General features: G+C 40.0%; 1 protein-coding gene across 1 annotated transcript in view; it reads left to right on the forward strand.

The window, feature by feature from the left end:
* The window catches only part of adam10a (ADAM metallopeptidase domain 10a), a 158,199-nt gene that overhangs the window by 64,154 nt on the left and 76,707 nt on the right, over window positions 1–17,338 (forward strand). The window contains exon 3 of the mRNA XM_060853003.1: window positions 12,239–12,357. Coding sequence (XP_060708986.1) covers window positions 12,239–12,357 — 119 coding nt within the window. The remainder of the gene's footprint in view (window positions 1–12,238; window positions 12,358–17,338) is intronic.

Raw genomic sequence — 17,338 nt, forward strand, 5'->3', positions numbered from 1 at the left:
GAAATCATGCTTTTGTTTAGAGTTTTATTGAATTGTTAGTATTTGAGTATAACAATAATAACTTGTTCCAAGAACAATATGATGAGGTAAAATTACTTGGGTGTTTAGGAGTTCTTTCATTTCTGGTTTTGAGCAGCAGACCATTCGGATGAAATATTGGGGTTTGACACTTGCTCTATTGAAATTTTAAAACAATTTGAAATTGAAATAAATCAAATTCATTAGGACAGCACAATTGTCCACTGCTTTGCTTTCATCAAATTTATTGGAACTATTACATGAAACTTTGAGTCAAGATTTCTCAGTTTACAGTCCTCTTAGAATTCTGTCTTTTGGATAAGAACATAAATTCGTCTCAATTCTCAACAAATTGACAGATGTGACAGCAATAATCTGATTTCAAAATATCCTCTTTAAGAGCTGGATTTTAAACAAAAATATTTGCTTACCTAATTTAGGATGACTCTGATACTTGTTTCTGAACTGGAGCCGTAACTGCATTGTCTATTAACTTTAATGATTATTCATGCAATTCATTGGGTGGGTGGGTGGGTGGGGGGATGTCAATGGATATCACATTTGAAAATCTGGAATGACTTAATACAGTTACTATAGTGGTACATTTTTGGCAGCTGTCCCTCAACTTGATGATAAGAGATTGTCAATTTCCATCATGGTCGTTTATGTGATGAAACAACCGATTTTTCTGAATCCTTAGATCCTGGGTTAGAGACAGCAGGACATCCAGGAGGTACTGTTACTACACTGCGGTGAACCCTTCTGTTAATTAAACCAAACACCCAGAAAAGCTCACCTCTTATGGTAATCTGTTAGACTTTTGAGTGACCAAGAACTCCCAAATTCCACAATTTAAAAATGCCAATTTATTCCTTAACTCCACAAGTGAAAATTAATCCACAACTATTCCAACTCTCATCCCCCTTTTTCTCTTAACTGCTTATTATCTCCCTCCAACTCTAGAACAATATACTGTTCCATTTAAAAAGACTTAGTAAAATTAAATCAATTTAATTTTAAAGCCATACAGCGGTTGTCATCTCTGTTTGTCTGTCTATTCAGCTGAAGATCTTCCTGCGTCGTCCTCTTTCTTTTACTGTGAAGTTGTTTCATATGAGAAAGGTACCTTTTTGACAGTTTTTGAATGGCAGTCTTTCTTGATGGCAGTTAATCTGTCTGGCTTTGAAAATGCCTTTTTATGTGCCCAACGGCGGATCGTCTCATTGTTTTGACCAACATCAAATCAATTAAGTTTAAAGTCAATTGGATTTTAGTTTCCTGGAACATAATTTTAAACTGGTTAAATTTGAATTGTTGTCAAAACAGTAACCAACTCGCATACACTTAAAAATGTTACATTTTCAATTCTCCCAGTACGCTGAGCTGCTAGCTAGTCATATAATAGGTGCTTATAAGCCCTGTGCAAAATCGTATTCACTTTTTTATAGTTATAGTACACACCTTCAATTTAATAACACTCTAAAAGTGAAAATGAAACAATTAACAACTCAAAGACCCCTTTTATCTTAACTGCTTCTTACTCCAACTTTATAATGATATGCTATTCCAATAAGATATTTATGAAAATTACATCAAATTAATTTCAACACATGCCGCCACTGTCAATTCTGTAACTTCACTCTTCCGGCTGACGATCTCCCTGTGTCATCGTCTTTTACTGTGCATATGCTTCATATGAAAAGGTATCTTTTTGATAGGGTTTCCTAATTTCTTTGGTCTCTTTTGATGGCAGTTGCTCTCTCACTTTTAAAATGTCCGCATTTTTATATCCCTAGCATTGGATTGTCTCTGGTTCGATGTTGGTAAAACAACAAATGTCAACTGGCTTGGGTTTAGTATCCTGGGGCACAATTTAAAGTGGTTAAATTTGGTTTGTTGTCAAAATGGCAACCAAAATGGAGGTATCCATTTCACAGCCAGTGTTTCAAACTTTCAATTTTCAAGTATACTCCGAGACTGCCAGCTAGTCATATACACAGGTGCTTGTAATCTCACAGTTCAGAAAAGCGTTCACTCTCTCTCTTAAAGGTACAGTACATGTCTTCAACTTCATAATGGGTTATATGATGAAGAATGCTGGAGGTGATGCCTTTTCATGGACAGTTTGTCATATTTGTGCAAACCCTTCCTGGTCATTACTGTCGGTGCTCCCAGATTTCAGGGAGGGCTTCAGCATATTTTGATGTGTTTTTTAAACCTACCTTGTAACACAGGTCATTTGAGAGCTGAGAAAACTCTGCCTGGTAATGGAGGTGTTTTACAGCTACCCGGACATGGTGTAAAGCGCATTTTAGTTGATTATTCAAACGAGGCAATACTCTGGTATAGATTTAGCTTCAGTGAAGACATTTCTGTTTGTTCACCAGCCTCCCATTTAGTCTTAATATATGCTGATGGAAATTTTCTCGTGCTCGTGTGTTGTTGATACACAGTACGTGCCTAGTTGCATTATAGGAGTGTGGTAATCACAACTGCTCCTCTGTGCAAACAATTTTATGGTAGTTCCCATAACCTGTTGTCCTTGGTAGGGAAAATCCTGATGTTAAGTCTTTAGAATTGCCGTTCTTTCTATGACCAAGAAAATCCTGTCAGAGTTGCAGTGTAGCTTTAGATCTTCCAGAAAACTTTGTACATGGTCATTGTTGCCAGGGAAATTGTGGGAAAATGTTGTGTACATTTCTGTACATTAGCCCACACAACATCGCCCAGCTAACATTTAGCACAAAGTCTGGTTTCTATTCAGTCAGATATCCAGTTGTTTTTAACAACTGTGTACACTTGCCCACAAACATTGACTTGCAAGTATGATTGTCCGCCTTGGAAATCCTGTGTCACTGCTCTTGGGGTATTCAAGTCCTCGTGTGACTAATAGGCCTGATCCAAGAGCTGTATTTCCAACCATGCATTTGATAGATGTTTGTGAGTTAGAAGTGGACCTTGGCCTTAGTTGTTGATGTTCCTTTCTCCGCTAAAAGGCATGTGGCTAAAACACAAGGGATATAATTTGGTTTGTCCTTTGCCATAGCAAGCACCCTGGGTCCTTGCTGGCCCCAGCAACTTAGCATGAACACAGTAGTGTAACCAAAACAAGCACCAGCATGCAGGTGTTGATTTTTAAGCTCAACTACAGAATGTCTGTGTCTTAACCTTAACAAATCACACAAATTAAGTCTTAGAAACCTGTCTTAACCAATGCTGGTTTGATTCCAGTGCTGATCCAATGATAACCAGCATGTGATCAATGGATTCTGAAAAACACTAATTAATATGCATAAGTCTTTAGCGCACGTTTTTGCATCTCAAATCTGATTCCTGTTAGGAACTCAGTTTGTTCATTAAACTTTATATGTAACTAAATGACTTGCTGGGTGAGCAAGATCAAAGAAAACACTTGCATCAGCGTCTGCGTAACAATGGGGATGTTACATGAGTTTTGGATAAGGTACAAGAAAGTAATCGAAACCTCTTGTGAAAGTTTTTTTTAAATAGAAGCACTTTTGCCAGTCATGTTCTCCTTTTTGGCATGCTAATTCCTTTGCAAAGACTTACTTTACTGTCCATCCATCTGCAGCTACATTTCCATGATGAAAATAAGAATATTTACTTTATATAACATTAGTAATCATGTTCTCTGCACATGTTTCAAAATCCTCCGCTGGCTGTAGGATTTTCCTTCCATGTATTTTACTTTTGCATCATGCGGTTTGGTCAAATTCATGTGTGCTGATGAGACCTCCCAATCTGACCTAGTCACATTTGTCAGCATTTAGTCCATCTGCGTCTAAACTTTTTCTATTTAAGTGTTGTATAATTGTACCTACCACTATACTTCTGGCAGTTCATTCTATACACATACCACCCTCTGCATAAAGAAGTTGCTTTTCAGGTCCGCAACATGACCTCCCAACTCCTGGACTCAATACTCTGACTAATAAAGAAAAGCATACCAAACGCCGCCTTCACTATCCTATCTACCTGCGACTCCACTTTCAAGAAGCTATGAACCTGCACTCCAAGGTCTCTTTGTTCAGAAATGCTCCCTAGAACCTTATCATTAAGTGTATAAGTCCTGCTAAGATTTGCTTTCCCAAAATGCAGTACCTCTCATTTATCTGAATTAAACTCCATCTGTCACTTCTCAGCCCAGTGGTCCATCTGATGAAGATCCCATTGTAATCTGAGGTAACCTTCGCTGTCCACTACACCTCCAATTTTGGTGTCATCTGCAAACTTACTAAGTGTATCTCTTATGCTCACATCCAAATCATTTCTGTAAATAACCAAAAGTAGAGGACCAAGCAATGATCCTTGTGGCACTCCACTGGTCACAGGCCTCCAGTCTGAAAAACAGCCCTCCATCACTACCACCACTGTCTGTCTTCTACCTTTTGAGCCATTTTTGTATCCAAGTGGCTAGTTCTCCCTGTATTCTGTGAGATCTAACCTTGCTAACCAGTCTACCATGAAGAACCTTGTCAAACGCCTTACTGAGGTCCATATAGATCACATCTACAGTTCTGCCCTCATCAATCCTGTGTTACTTTTCTGAAAAACGGAATCAAGTTTGTGAGACATGATTTCCCAAGCACAAAGCCCTGTTGACAATCCCTAATCCGTTCTTGCCTTTCCAAATACATGTACATCCTATCCCTCAGGATTCCCTCCAACAACTTGCCCACCACCGAGGTCAGGCTCACTGGTCTATAGTCCCCTGGCTTGTCCTTACTACCCTTCTTAAACAGTAGCACCACTCCCAACCTCCAGTCTTCTGGCACCTCCCCTGTGACTAGCTATGTTACAAATATCTCAGCAAGAGGCCCAGCAATCACTTCCCTAGCTTCCCAAAGAGTACACCTGAGATTTATCCAGTTTTTTATACACTTCCTCCTCTATAGTATGGACATTTTTCAGGGTGTCACCCTCTATTTCCCTACAATCTATATCTTCCATGTCCTTTTTCACAGTAAATACTGATGCAAAGTACTCATTTAGTATCTGTCCCATCTTCTGCGGCTCCACACAAAGGCTGCCTTGCTGATCTTTGAGGGGCCCTATTTTCTCCCTAGTTACCCTTTTGTCCTTTTTAATGTATTTGTAAAAACCGTTTGGATTCTGCTTAACCCTATTTGCCAAAGCTATCTCATGTCCCTGTTTTGCCCTCCTAATTTTTCTCTTAAGTATACTCCTACTGCCTTTATACTCTTCTGAGGATTCACTCGATCTATCCTGTCTATACCTGACATATGCTCTCTTTTTCTCAACCAAACCCTCCATTTTTCTAATCATCCAGCATTCCCTGTACCTATCAGCCTTTCCTTGCACCCAAAGAGGAGGTCAAGTTTTGTACCTTCTCTAGTAGGTACGTCTATATAATGAATGAGAAAATGTTTTGTACACACTTAACAAATTCTTGTCAATCGAAACCTTTAATACTATGGCAGTCCCAGTCTATGTTTGGAAAGTTAATATCCCCTACTGTAACCCACCCTATTATTCTTACAGATAGCTGAGATCTCGTTACAAGTTTGTTTCTCAATTTTCCCCTGACTGTTAGGGGGCCTATAATACAATCCCAATAAGGTGATCATCCCTTTGTTATTTCTCAGTTCCACCCAAATAACCTCCCTGAAGATATTTCCAGGAATGTCCTCCCTCAGTACATCTATAATGCTATCTCTTAACAAAAACACCACCACCCCTCCTGCCTCCCTTTCTGTCCTTACTGTAGCATTTGTATTCTGAAACATTAAGCTGTCCTGACCTGTCCATCCCTGAGCCATGTTTCTGTAATTGCTATGATATCCCAGTCCCATGTTCCTAACCATGCCCTGAGTTCACCTGCCTTCCCTGTTAGGCCCCTTGCATTGAAGTAAATGCAGTTTAATTTACCAGTCCTACCTTGTTCTCTGCTTTGTCTCTGCCTGCTCTGACTGTTTGACTCACCTTTTGTTCTCAACTATACCAGTCTCAGATTGATCACTTTCCTCACTATCGCCCTAGGTTCCACCATTCTGATTTTTCGCTGCTGGCCACAAAAACATCTGTCTGTACCTCGGACCCTAACACAATCGATCTCTTGGAACCCGACATACCCTTCATTGCATTAGAGCCTGTCTCAATACCAGAAACTTGGCTGTTTTGTGCTACGTTCCCCTGAGAATCCATCACGCCCTACATTTTCTAAAACAGCATACTTGTTTGAAATGGGAATAGCCACAAAAGACTACTTGCCTACCTTTCTTAACTTTCCTGGCTTTCACCCATCCTGATGAAGGGCTTATGCCCGAAACGTCGAATTTCCTATTCCTTGGATGCTGCCTAACCTGCTGTGCTTTAACCAGCAACACATTTTCAGCTGTGATCTCCAGCATCTGCAGACCTCATTTTTTACTCTGCAACTTTTCCCCCTTCCTGTGACTGCCATTCACTGCATCCCCTTGCTCTTGTAAATTTCGCATTGCCTCTAACTGTCTCTCCAACCGTTCCATTCGATCTGATGGGATTCTCAACCAACGGCATTTATTGCAGATGCAGTCCTCTGTAACCCATAAACTCAAAACCTCCAGTCCCAGGAACATACTTTTCTGCACTCTAGTTTACACCATCCTGCCCACTTGCTCTTCATATTCACCTTTTGAAATGGACAACTCTCATTGAATTGAAAAATTCCAAAATGTCCAACTGCCTCCCTACACTGGTCAGTATAAGAAATGAGATCCCTCCAAGTCTGTGCACTGTCAGAACAGTCCAATTAGCAACCTCTTAAATAACGCCTAAGCTGTAGTGTTCACCGAACAAGCTTGATGCTGAAATCAGGCACCTGTTGGATAATTGTTAGCCTTTTCTCACAATGTCACATGAACTTATCAATGGTCTTAAGACTGCTCCTTTATGGTCCTGACAACTGTCTAGACTACATCAAAATATCGGAGGAGGATATGGTAACTCTAGTTTGATTAACAGGTGAAGCTACCTGATTCATGCTGTTACCATGCAGCAAGGTGGTGTGGACCACGAATGAAACGCTGCTATCAAGCCCTGAAGACATTCCTCATAGCACACAAATGCAGTGCATGAATTTTAATGCCAGTGTGATGCTCAGTATGTCGGCTGCACAACTCTAAGAATAGTGGATCGTATAAATCAGCATGCCCTCAGCTGTTTCCAATAGCTTCAGTATTGATAGTATCGTCAGCCTGTGCTTAGAAAACTTTCAACTTAGTGTCCAATATTAGATGTGATTCCCCAATTGTGCAACATTAAATAATGCAGAATGTGTTGAAAGTTATGCTGATAACTAATTGAAAATAGTCGGGTTGTCGTCAGCATTCCTTCTAAATTTTCTGACTGGATGTTTGTGCTTTGGAAGTCAATGCCTTGACTGGCATGCCTATGCTGATCATGGTGCACAGAACATTGGAGTGGCGGCACTGTTAGGTGGAAACATAGCTTGGAGTATAAGGCATTTGCATGTACTGAAAGATATATATATCCTACAATAATAATGTTTTCAGACAGAAAGAACATGCGCATTTGTGTATATTTTTTCTAGTCAAACCGTTGCTGAGATATTACACACCTCTGGAGCAGGTGGAGTTTGTACACTGGTCTTTTATCTCGGAAGTCAGGTTGCAACTACAACAATGATCCCTTACGCGCTCCTTTTCAGAATAGGTGACAGTTGTTCTCTAGTTCACTTCTCCAAGTAATTCCTTGACCAATTGGAGTCAACCTGTTTGGATTAAATATAAGCAAGGTTTGTCAGTTAACTTAGTCATCTTCTAACTTCAATCTTGCTTGATTTGAATGCCAGTACCAGATTCCATTGAAGTACCTTATGTCGTCATTGTCAACGGGAATAGTACCAGAGGACTGGAAGATAGCGAATGTGGTCCCATTGTTCAAGAAAGGGAGTAGGGATAGCCCTAGTAACTATAGGCCAGTGAGTCTGACTTCAGTGGTGGGCAAAGTCTTAGAGAGAATGGTAAGGGATAAGATTTATGAACATCTGGGTAGGAATAACGTGATCAGGGATAGCCAGCATGGTTTTGTGAAGGGCAGGTCGTGCCTCACAAACCTTATTGAGTTCTTTGAGAAGGTGACTAAGGAAGTGGATGAGGGTAAAGCAGTAGATGTTGTGTATATGGATTTTAGTAAGGCGTTCGATAAGGTTCCCCATGGTAGGCTAATGCTAAAACTTCGGAGGTATGGCATTGAGGATACATTAGAGGTTTGGATTAGGAACTGGCTGGCTGGAAGGAGACAGAGGGTAGTAGTTGATGGATTATGTTCATCTTGGAGCGCAGTTACTAGCGGTGTACCACAAGGATCTGTTTTGGGACCATTGCTTTTTGTTATCTTTATAAATGATCTAGAGGAAGGACTTGAAAGCTGGGTAAGCAAGTTTGCGGATGACACGAAAGTCGGTGGAGTTGTGGATAGTGAGGAAGGAAGTGGTAGGTTACAGCGGGATATAGATAAGTTGCAGAGCTGGGCGGAAATGTGGCAAATGGAATTCAATGTAGCTAAGTGCGAAGTCGTTCACTTTGGTAGGAATAACAAGATGATGGATTACTGGGCTAATGGTAGGCTACTTGGTAGTGTGGATGAGCAGAGGGATCTTGGTGTCTATGTACACAGATCTCTGAAAGTTGCCACCCAGGTAAATAGTGCTGTGAGGAAGGCATATGGTGTACTGGGCTTTATTGGCAGAGGAATTGAGTTCCGGAGTCCTGAGGTCATGTTGCAGTTGTATAAGACTCTGGTGAGGCCTCATCTGGAGTATTGTGTGCAGTTTTGGTCGCCATACTATAGGAAGGATGTGGAAGCTTTAGAACGAGTGCAGAGGAGGTTTACCAGGATGTTGCCTGGAATGGTAGGAAAATCTTATGAGGAAAGGCTGAGGCACTTGGGGCTGTTCTCATTGGAGAAGAGAAGGTTTAGGGGAGATCTGATAGAAGTGTATAAGATGATTAGGGGTTTAGATAGGGTAGATACTAAGAACCTTTTACCGCTAATGGAGTCAGGTGTTACTAGGGGACATAGCTTTAAATTAAGGGGTGGTAGGTATAGGACAGATGTTAGGGGTAGATTCTTCACACAGCGGGTTGTGAGTTCATGGAATGCCCTGCCCGTATCAGTGGTGAACTCTCCTTCTTTATGTTCATTTAAGCGGGCATTGGATAGGCATTTGGAAGTTATTGGGCTAGTATAGGTTAGGTAGGACTCGGTCGGTGCAACATCGAGGGCCGAAGGGCCTGTACTGCGCTGTATCCTTCTATGTTCTATGTACCTATTCTAGATGGCTCAGGGAATCCCTAATGGATTTGACCTGTAAGCCCCTCTTGGTTTGACCCAGACATTGTACTCTTTGGTAGTCTAGAATATAAAGTTCAGTTTAAATTTATTACCTTTTTTGTTTACCAATGGCATCAATGTTACACTATAACATTAGATACCTAATAAGCTCAGGTTTTAAAACCATGAAGAGAATTGAGGCGCCAGCTCTTACTCTTAAGAGCTGTCTCCAGATACTACCCTAATTGCTGCAAACGAGCTGTCTTTATACAGAAATTGGTACTGAGATTTCAGAAACACTACTTGTCCCTAATCAGATAAGCACCAAAAAAATGGCAAATGTTTATAGAGGAAGAACTAACTGATAGGTCTGAGTATACTTGACTAATTAAACTATATGCACATCAAAGCGGGAAACCCTGATCAAAATCCAGGCCAAATGGCCAATTCCTTTGGCTAGATAAGTTTATCCTTTAAAGGTACATCATAAGAGACATAGTCTAAACTATGTGTAAAATGTCATGAGAGAACATCATCAGCTAACATGCCAGTACCATTGTCCTAGAACATGACTTTTTTTGTAAAAAATCTCCTTGGATTCCCAAAATGCAAATCTCTCACTATCTCTCTCGTCCTCTCTCCGGCCTGCACCCCCCCTCCCCACCACCTCAATGTATAAACATCTTTGAACCTTCTTACTATTTTAGTTTTCAGCCTTTGTGTTTTCCTCGGTTGTAAGGGTAATGAGACATTCACTTTCCCAAACAATCAACATTCGGTAGCTGAGCTTCGTGAATTCAAATCAGCTCGGGATGGTATGCATGGAAATTTATCAGGATTGTTCTATTACATGCATATTCCACTCAGCTTATTAAATTACAAGTTCTTTTCCTATTACATATGAATTTTAAGAGTCTTCAATATAAGCCAGAAATTCAGTTATCCAACCTCCAACGGCAAAATTTGAACAATTTCTAGCCAACTGGGTCAAAAAGAAGTACTGTCACCCATTCCACAAGTGAACAAATGTTATCACCTCAATTACACTGATCCACTGACACTGATAACAGATGTTCTTAATTTTCCTGAACAAATCCACCCCCCCCCCCCCCCCCCCCCCCCCCCCCCCCCCAAATCTCATGGTCAAGCACTTTACTCCATATCCTGTAGCAGATGTGTCACACGTAAGGCTACAGCTTTCTTAATTCCACTTGCCAACCATCAGTGCTACTCTCATGATGTACAATTTTCTTTTTGCTCTGAACGTTGGTTTTTCATACAACCTGTCCTCATACATGCAAGACCAAAAGCTTCCAAGAGAGCACTTAAGCAGTAATGTATTTTGGTCCTCCCCAAATGATTATTAGATTTTACTGGTATTTCTACACAATAGATCATTATAATTTAATTGGTTAATTTCTTGAAACCAGGTTATACTACTTAATAATAATTTGTATTAATGTAGTATCCTTTTGGGGAAAAACAAAGTGGTATCTTTTGTGTACTGCTACATTTTTAACCATTTTCTATCCATGGAGTAACATTTCGCCAAATACTTTTAAAAGCTGTATTGCAGCTTCTCAAGTCACTTGTGTGTTCATCTCCATTGAGAGTTGTCATTGTTGTATATCGTTTAAAATATACTAAAACAAATCCAGTTTTCATTCCGTATTAAACAGTCTCCACTTGTGGAAGAATTTAACTTGAGGTGATTTCTCCCTACGTGATCTTAAAAGTTAGTATTTTTATCAATGTTCATTTTTGATCACCTCAAATCTGATTGCTCTAAATAATACTTTTGTACGTACTTGGCTAAAATGTCTTAAAGATTGATCAATACATTGCTCGTATTCCACCTGGGTCAAAAAATGTGGCACTGAAAAGCACAGCAGGTCAGGCAGCGTCCAAGTGAGATATAAAAGAGATAATTTGCTCTGCGGACCTGCAGAAAATTGGATGTCGTGAGGCTAGGGTGGCATGTCTCTGTCTGTCTCAGAGGTACAATGTAAGGAATTTACATTCCCATCCCTTGCCATTGAGAGCCATTTGTGTGGCCATCTCCCAATTTTTCAGAGTAAAAGAATTATGTTATCATCCTCTATTCAGAAATCAGTAATAACATTGCAGTTGGAAATCTGATTAACCCCTGCAGTTTAATGATTCACACCAGATTTAGCCATTAAGGGATGATTTACGTAGCAATGACCTGATCATTTTTAGAAACAATGTATTGTGTCTTGAGTGGCATATGACTTGAGGGAATTGGTTGTCTTCTGGGTGTTACTGACTGTGACGTAAAGATTTTGTATAAAGGAATAACTGTCCTTTATTCAGAGAGATCCCTTGATATGGCTTTGCAAGCATTACGAAGAGTGTTGAGGGTTCCTCCAGAATGGTTGTGTTGTGCTTAATAAAATGTTGGCTGTTCACAGAAGTTGGTGTGTTGCAGTTGCATCAAGGGTGTAAGAATTGCATGTAAAAGAACCTAACACGAGGAACAGCAGAGTCGATGTTTTGAGCATAACCCTATCTTCATTCCTGATGAAGGACTTATGCCTGAAACTTCGACTCTCATGTTCTTCGGATGCTGCCTTACCTGCTCTGTTTTTCCAGTGCCACACTTTTTGACTCCACCCTCCAGCATCTGCTGCCCTCACTTTCTCCATGTTCCACCTGGATCTGGTGGAACTTTACTGGAAAAGTTGACAAAAATGAAGTTAGCAAATTTTTCGGCGACAAATGAAAAGGAATCTGGCATGGTTTAAACTACTTTTTCTGTACTGTGCTGATGTGCTTTGCAAATAATGAGTTTACAATGGAAGAAATTTAATTTAATGCAGAAATTTCTAGTTGTAGAAGATTTCTGAAGATTAATTTACCTTATTTGCTGCTTTCTTCTTAGGCAGTTCAACCTGAGAATGAAACGAGACACCTCTATATTCACAGATGATTTTAAAGTAGAAGTATCAGGTGAAGAGCTGAATTATGATGCCTCTCATATTTACACTGGAGAAATCTATGGTAAGATTATTACTTGTGACCTGGCGTAAATGTGTATATTATGCAGTGCAAAGGTTATTTGAAGACCAACCTCCTTTGGTAGCTAATCTGCAACGTATTGCTAGATTTCTTGAGAGATTTTAATTGTTGCTTGCTTGAAGGTGAGTACAGTTTCTTTTAAAGCCATTGTCAAAACACAAAGTTGTAAAACAATAATTGTTAGTAGTGTTCAACATGACATCTTACCTTGCTGCAAACTTTGTTCTCTCAATGAGTTTAAATCAACTGATGTTATGTTTCTATTTTACAAGTCAGTTTAACGTGTGTGTGGTAAAAAGATGAAGTTTGTAGTGAAATACATTTTCTTGTGGCATTGCATAGATCCATTTTATGTCATCGAGATCATTATAGTTCAGCCCCAGATTTTACTTTCTTCAAAAGAGAAATATAAAAGCATGAAAGTAGATATTGTAGGTCTTGGTTAAAGACAACTTCTCTCTGAAGTTGATGCCGCACTGGTTGCCTGGACATTTTGTTATACTTGCAAACTCTAACATGCTTAGGGATAAGCCAAAGGTGATGCAGTTGCAAATGTTCCTCTGATCATTTAAGTATCTGAACTGCCAGTTCTTTGCTGATCTTATTTTGGAGTCTTCAGTCATGAGTGAGTCTGCAGAAGACATTGAAACAATTAACAGCATGGACATAGTTGACTAAGAGTTGACCCCTGAACGTTTTGTGATTATCAAAACAGCTATAAACATTGCTTGGCCTCAAGTATTGTGCCACTGGGTTCTACACTAGAGTACATGCATACTTCATATGCTGAAGTTCTGGTTTAAGGTATCAATCCAGCACCACCTGACTTGGACTGAAGTATTGCCAACCATGTTCATTTGGCACATCTTCAATTTTCTGTGAAGACTGGCAACTTGAGATGAAATGCAGGATGAGTTTGTCTTCACAGAAGGAAATGAAATAAAAAAAATAAGAAAATCACTCCTAGATGGGTGTAACAATTGGTCTGATATTTGTAGGAAATGATGACATGGGCAATTTGAAGACCACCTGGAAGGAGCAACTGCACATGATGTACTGTAATCACATGTAATGCTTCAGTCACAGGATTTTACTTCTGTCTTATTTTGTAAAGAGAAAGTTACAAACCACACAACACCAGGTTATAGTCCAACAGATGTATTCGGAAGCACTAGCTTTCGAAGCGCTGCTCCTTTATCAAGTGGTTGTGGAGTATAAGATCATACAACACAACTTAGAGCAAATGATTACAGTATGATGCCACAGAAATGATCTATTGAAAAACCTGGATTGTTTAAGTTTTTCATGTTTAAGAATGACCATGGTAGTTTTGGTTCTTTCAAGATGAATCTCAGAACTTTTTTTAAAGTTACATTCTCAACAAAACTTTAACAATGGGTGCCATTTCAGCTCAGATACTACCTTTTAGGTGTGAGTCTAAAGTCTGTCTATGTCTCATTGTTCACACTGATTCTGTTTTAAAGTGGGAATTAAAGAATCTTACATGGATTTATGCAGTTCTTGCGCAAAATAAAATGTAATTCTGCAAGTACAAAATGTGCACATTTGCAGACGAGACAGAGTGTGAGCATGTGTGTTTGTGTGGGGGGGTTTGTGTGTGAGAGAGTGTAATAGGGTAAAAGTCTGTGAGAGGGATTGTGTGTGGGCGCGGTGGATATGTGTGAGCATATGAGAGTGTGTGTGTGTAATGCAGTGGGATCATCTGTGGTGTGACATGAACCCAAGATCCCGGTTGAGGCTATCCCCATGTATACCAAATTTGGCTATCAGCTTCTACTCAGCCACTTTGTATTTTTGTCTGTCCCTAAGTCCATCGTGGAGGATGGTTACCTGAAGGTCCAAGGCTGAAAGTAAAGAGAAGTTTGGTCTTGTTGGGCAACAGTTGCTGACCCTTTTTGCATTCCCAGCGCCTGATCACTGACAATATTTGACCATTCTCGACAAGGATTTAGATTTTGCCATTTAAGCTGCCAATAAAAGTTCAACAAGTCCCTCACAATACAGCAATGGGAGAATCTCTTTGCATGAAGGGTATAAAAGCAGGCATTGGCATCTGCTGTATTAATGTGAAAATAGATAATGTCAAGTGGATAGTGTCTATACCTTTTGAATTTCATACAGATAGATTGGGATGCAAATTTTTAACAACTTGTCGCTATTCCATTTTAAGCAGTCTCATGTCACGAGTTTAATCTGACTTGGTGATTTACTATGTTAGAACACTAGACATTTAATTTAAAAACACTTTTTTAAGATCAGTATTTTTTTGTCTAATTTTGTTTGCTGACTGTATCCAAGTTTTAATCACCATGCACATACCAGCTAAACCAGAGTTTGGTCAAGTGTGTGCTTTTATCAGTTAATATTTCGGGCAGGGGGATTAATTCATACCTCAAAGATCCATATGTAATTTAACATAGGTTCTGCACTGGTGCTCAGTTTTCTGCACTGTATTGTCAGATTTATTTTAAAAATTTTTTCAATACATAAATTCAAGTCAGCTTTTATAGTCTATGCTTAGTTACCCAGGAGAGGATGATAATGAACTGCATCCTTCCTGCTGAAATCTATTGCTTCCACAAAATACTTTTTAAGTTAGGAAGTTCCAAGGTTTTCACATGGCAACCGTATAAGAATGACAAGCTGAGATGGTGTAGTTTTGAGGAGGAATTGGGGGTTATGGTATTTCCATGCTCCTGCCTTTGTTACATTTACAGTGGAAGGCATGTGTCAGAAACCTTTGCTGAGTTGCCTCAGCATAACTGGCAAATGTGGAACTTTCCAGCTGTGGTGCAAAAATGTGGACTTGACAAGGGTGAAAGATTTAACCAGTAATTTAACTTTTTTGAGTATGGAGAGGGTAAACTGTTGACTTGGGAAAAGGTTTTCAAGCTAATGAAAATTTCTTGTGAGCAGTACTGTCAGCAGTCTGATCAGAAAGAACTGTTTGTTAGAGTATCAAAAGATTGTTATCTGGAGAGTGGGCCTATCGTGGTATTAACATGATTGCAGACCAGGAAGGGAATTTACGTGATTCTATTTCAGTTAAAACATCCCTTTTTTTTAATACAAAAATGTTATTTGTACATTTTTGAATTACCTAGTTAATGCTGTTCTCCTGCCTTAGCACTCAATTATTTGCTTTCATCTCTGCATTAACTTTGAATACGTATTCCTTAAGTTATGCTGGTCTCTAAATGATATGCTTGCCTGTAGTTGTATGTTCATTTTAGTGATGTTCTTTCACCAGGGAATATTGTTCCCATGTTTTTGTTGCTGTAGTACCTTGTTCTTCTATTTCTGTTGTTTGGTTACTGTGCACCTCTGGATCTGATGGCTTCTGTAACTGTGCTAAAGATGAGTTTGTACTTTCTGATCAGCTGCTTGCACCAAAGCAGTTTACCAAGTTCGGCATATGTGCTTGTGATTTTCTTCCACCATCTATGATCAAGGTGACAACCATCCCAAGTTGTCACTGAAGTGGAGTCCTGTTGAGATCATTGAATGTTTGTACCCATACAGCTAGTAGAGTTGACGAGGGGGAGCCAGTCAATGTGTATATTTGGACTTGCAAAGCATTTGACTAAGTCCCACATAAGAGATTATTGGGAGAAAGTGAGGGCTGCAGATGCTGGAGCTCACAGTTGCGAGTATAGCCCTGGAAAAGCCCTGATGAAGGGCTTATGCCCGAAACGTCGATTCTCCTGCTGCTCGAATACTGCCTGACCTCCTGTGCTTCTCCACTAAGATTATTGGGCAAATTAAGTCACATGGTGTTAGAAGTGTGTTGAGTTGCGTAGAAAACTGGTTGACAGAGAGGATGCAAAGAGTAGGAATTAATGAGCCCTTTTCAAATGGGGCAGGCAATAACAAGTGGGTTGCCACTGGGATTGGTGCTTGGAGCCCAACTGTTCACAATATATATGCATGATTTGGCTGAGGGAACAAAATGTAACTCCTTAAAGTTTGCAGATGATAACAAGTTGGTTGGGAGGATGAACTGTCAAGAGGATGCAGAGGTCCTTCAGCATGATCTGGACATGTTGGGTGAGTGGGGAAGTCAATGCCCAATGAAATATAATTTGGATAAGTGAGAGGTTATTCACTTTGGAAGCAAAAAACAAGAAAGCAGATTACAATCTGACCGTAAATTGGGAGAGGGGAGTGTGCAGCTGCACCTGGGTGTCCTAATGCACGAGTTGCTGAAGGTAAGCATGCAGGCGCAGCAGGTTGTAAAGAAGGCAAATAGTATGTTGGCCTTTATTGTGAAAGGTTTCGAGTCCAGGAATAGGGACGTGTTGTTGCAGTTGCAGTTGCAGTCGCAGTCTTGGTGAGACTGTACCTAGAATATTGTGTGCAGTTTTGGGCTCCTTTTCTGAGGAAGAATGCTCTTGCTCTCGAGGGAGTGCAGTGAAGGTTTACCAGGATGATTCCACAGATGGCAGGATTGACGTATGAAGAGACATTGACCAGGTCAAAATTGTGTTTTCGCTGTAGTTCAGATGAGTGAGTGGGGTGGCGGGAGGTTGGGTTGAATCGCCATAGAGACACATAAAATTTTAACAGGACTAGACAGGATAGTTGCAAGGTGGATGTTCCAGTGGTGGGTTCGCTGAGGATGTGAGGTGGACCATTTAGGGTGGAGATGAGACGTTTCTTCATCCAAAAAATGGACTTGTGGAATTCATTACCATAAGAGCTCGTTGATGTCAAAACATCAAATGGATTCAAGAAGCAGCTCGATATTGTACTTGGTGAATGGGATCAAAGGTTATGTAGAGAAAGCAGGAAAAGGCTGTTGAGTTGGATGATCAGCCATGATCATGATGAATGGCGGAGCAGGCTCGAATGACCATCCCTGCACTCATCATCTATTTTCTATGTTTAGCCTGACTGGCTATCCAACTTTCTTAAGCACTGTATCCATCTGTTTCCTTCTGAG

The sequence above is a fragment of the Hemiscyllium ocellatum genome, chromosome 39, assembly GCF_020745735.1.
Source record: "Hemiscyllium ocellatum isolate sHemOce1 chromosome 39, sHemOce1.pat.X.cur, whole genome shotgun sequence".
Lineage (NCBI taxonomy): Eukaryota > Metazoa > Chordata > Chondrichthyes > Orectolobiformes > Hemiscylliidae > Hemiscyllium > Hemiscyllium ocellatum.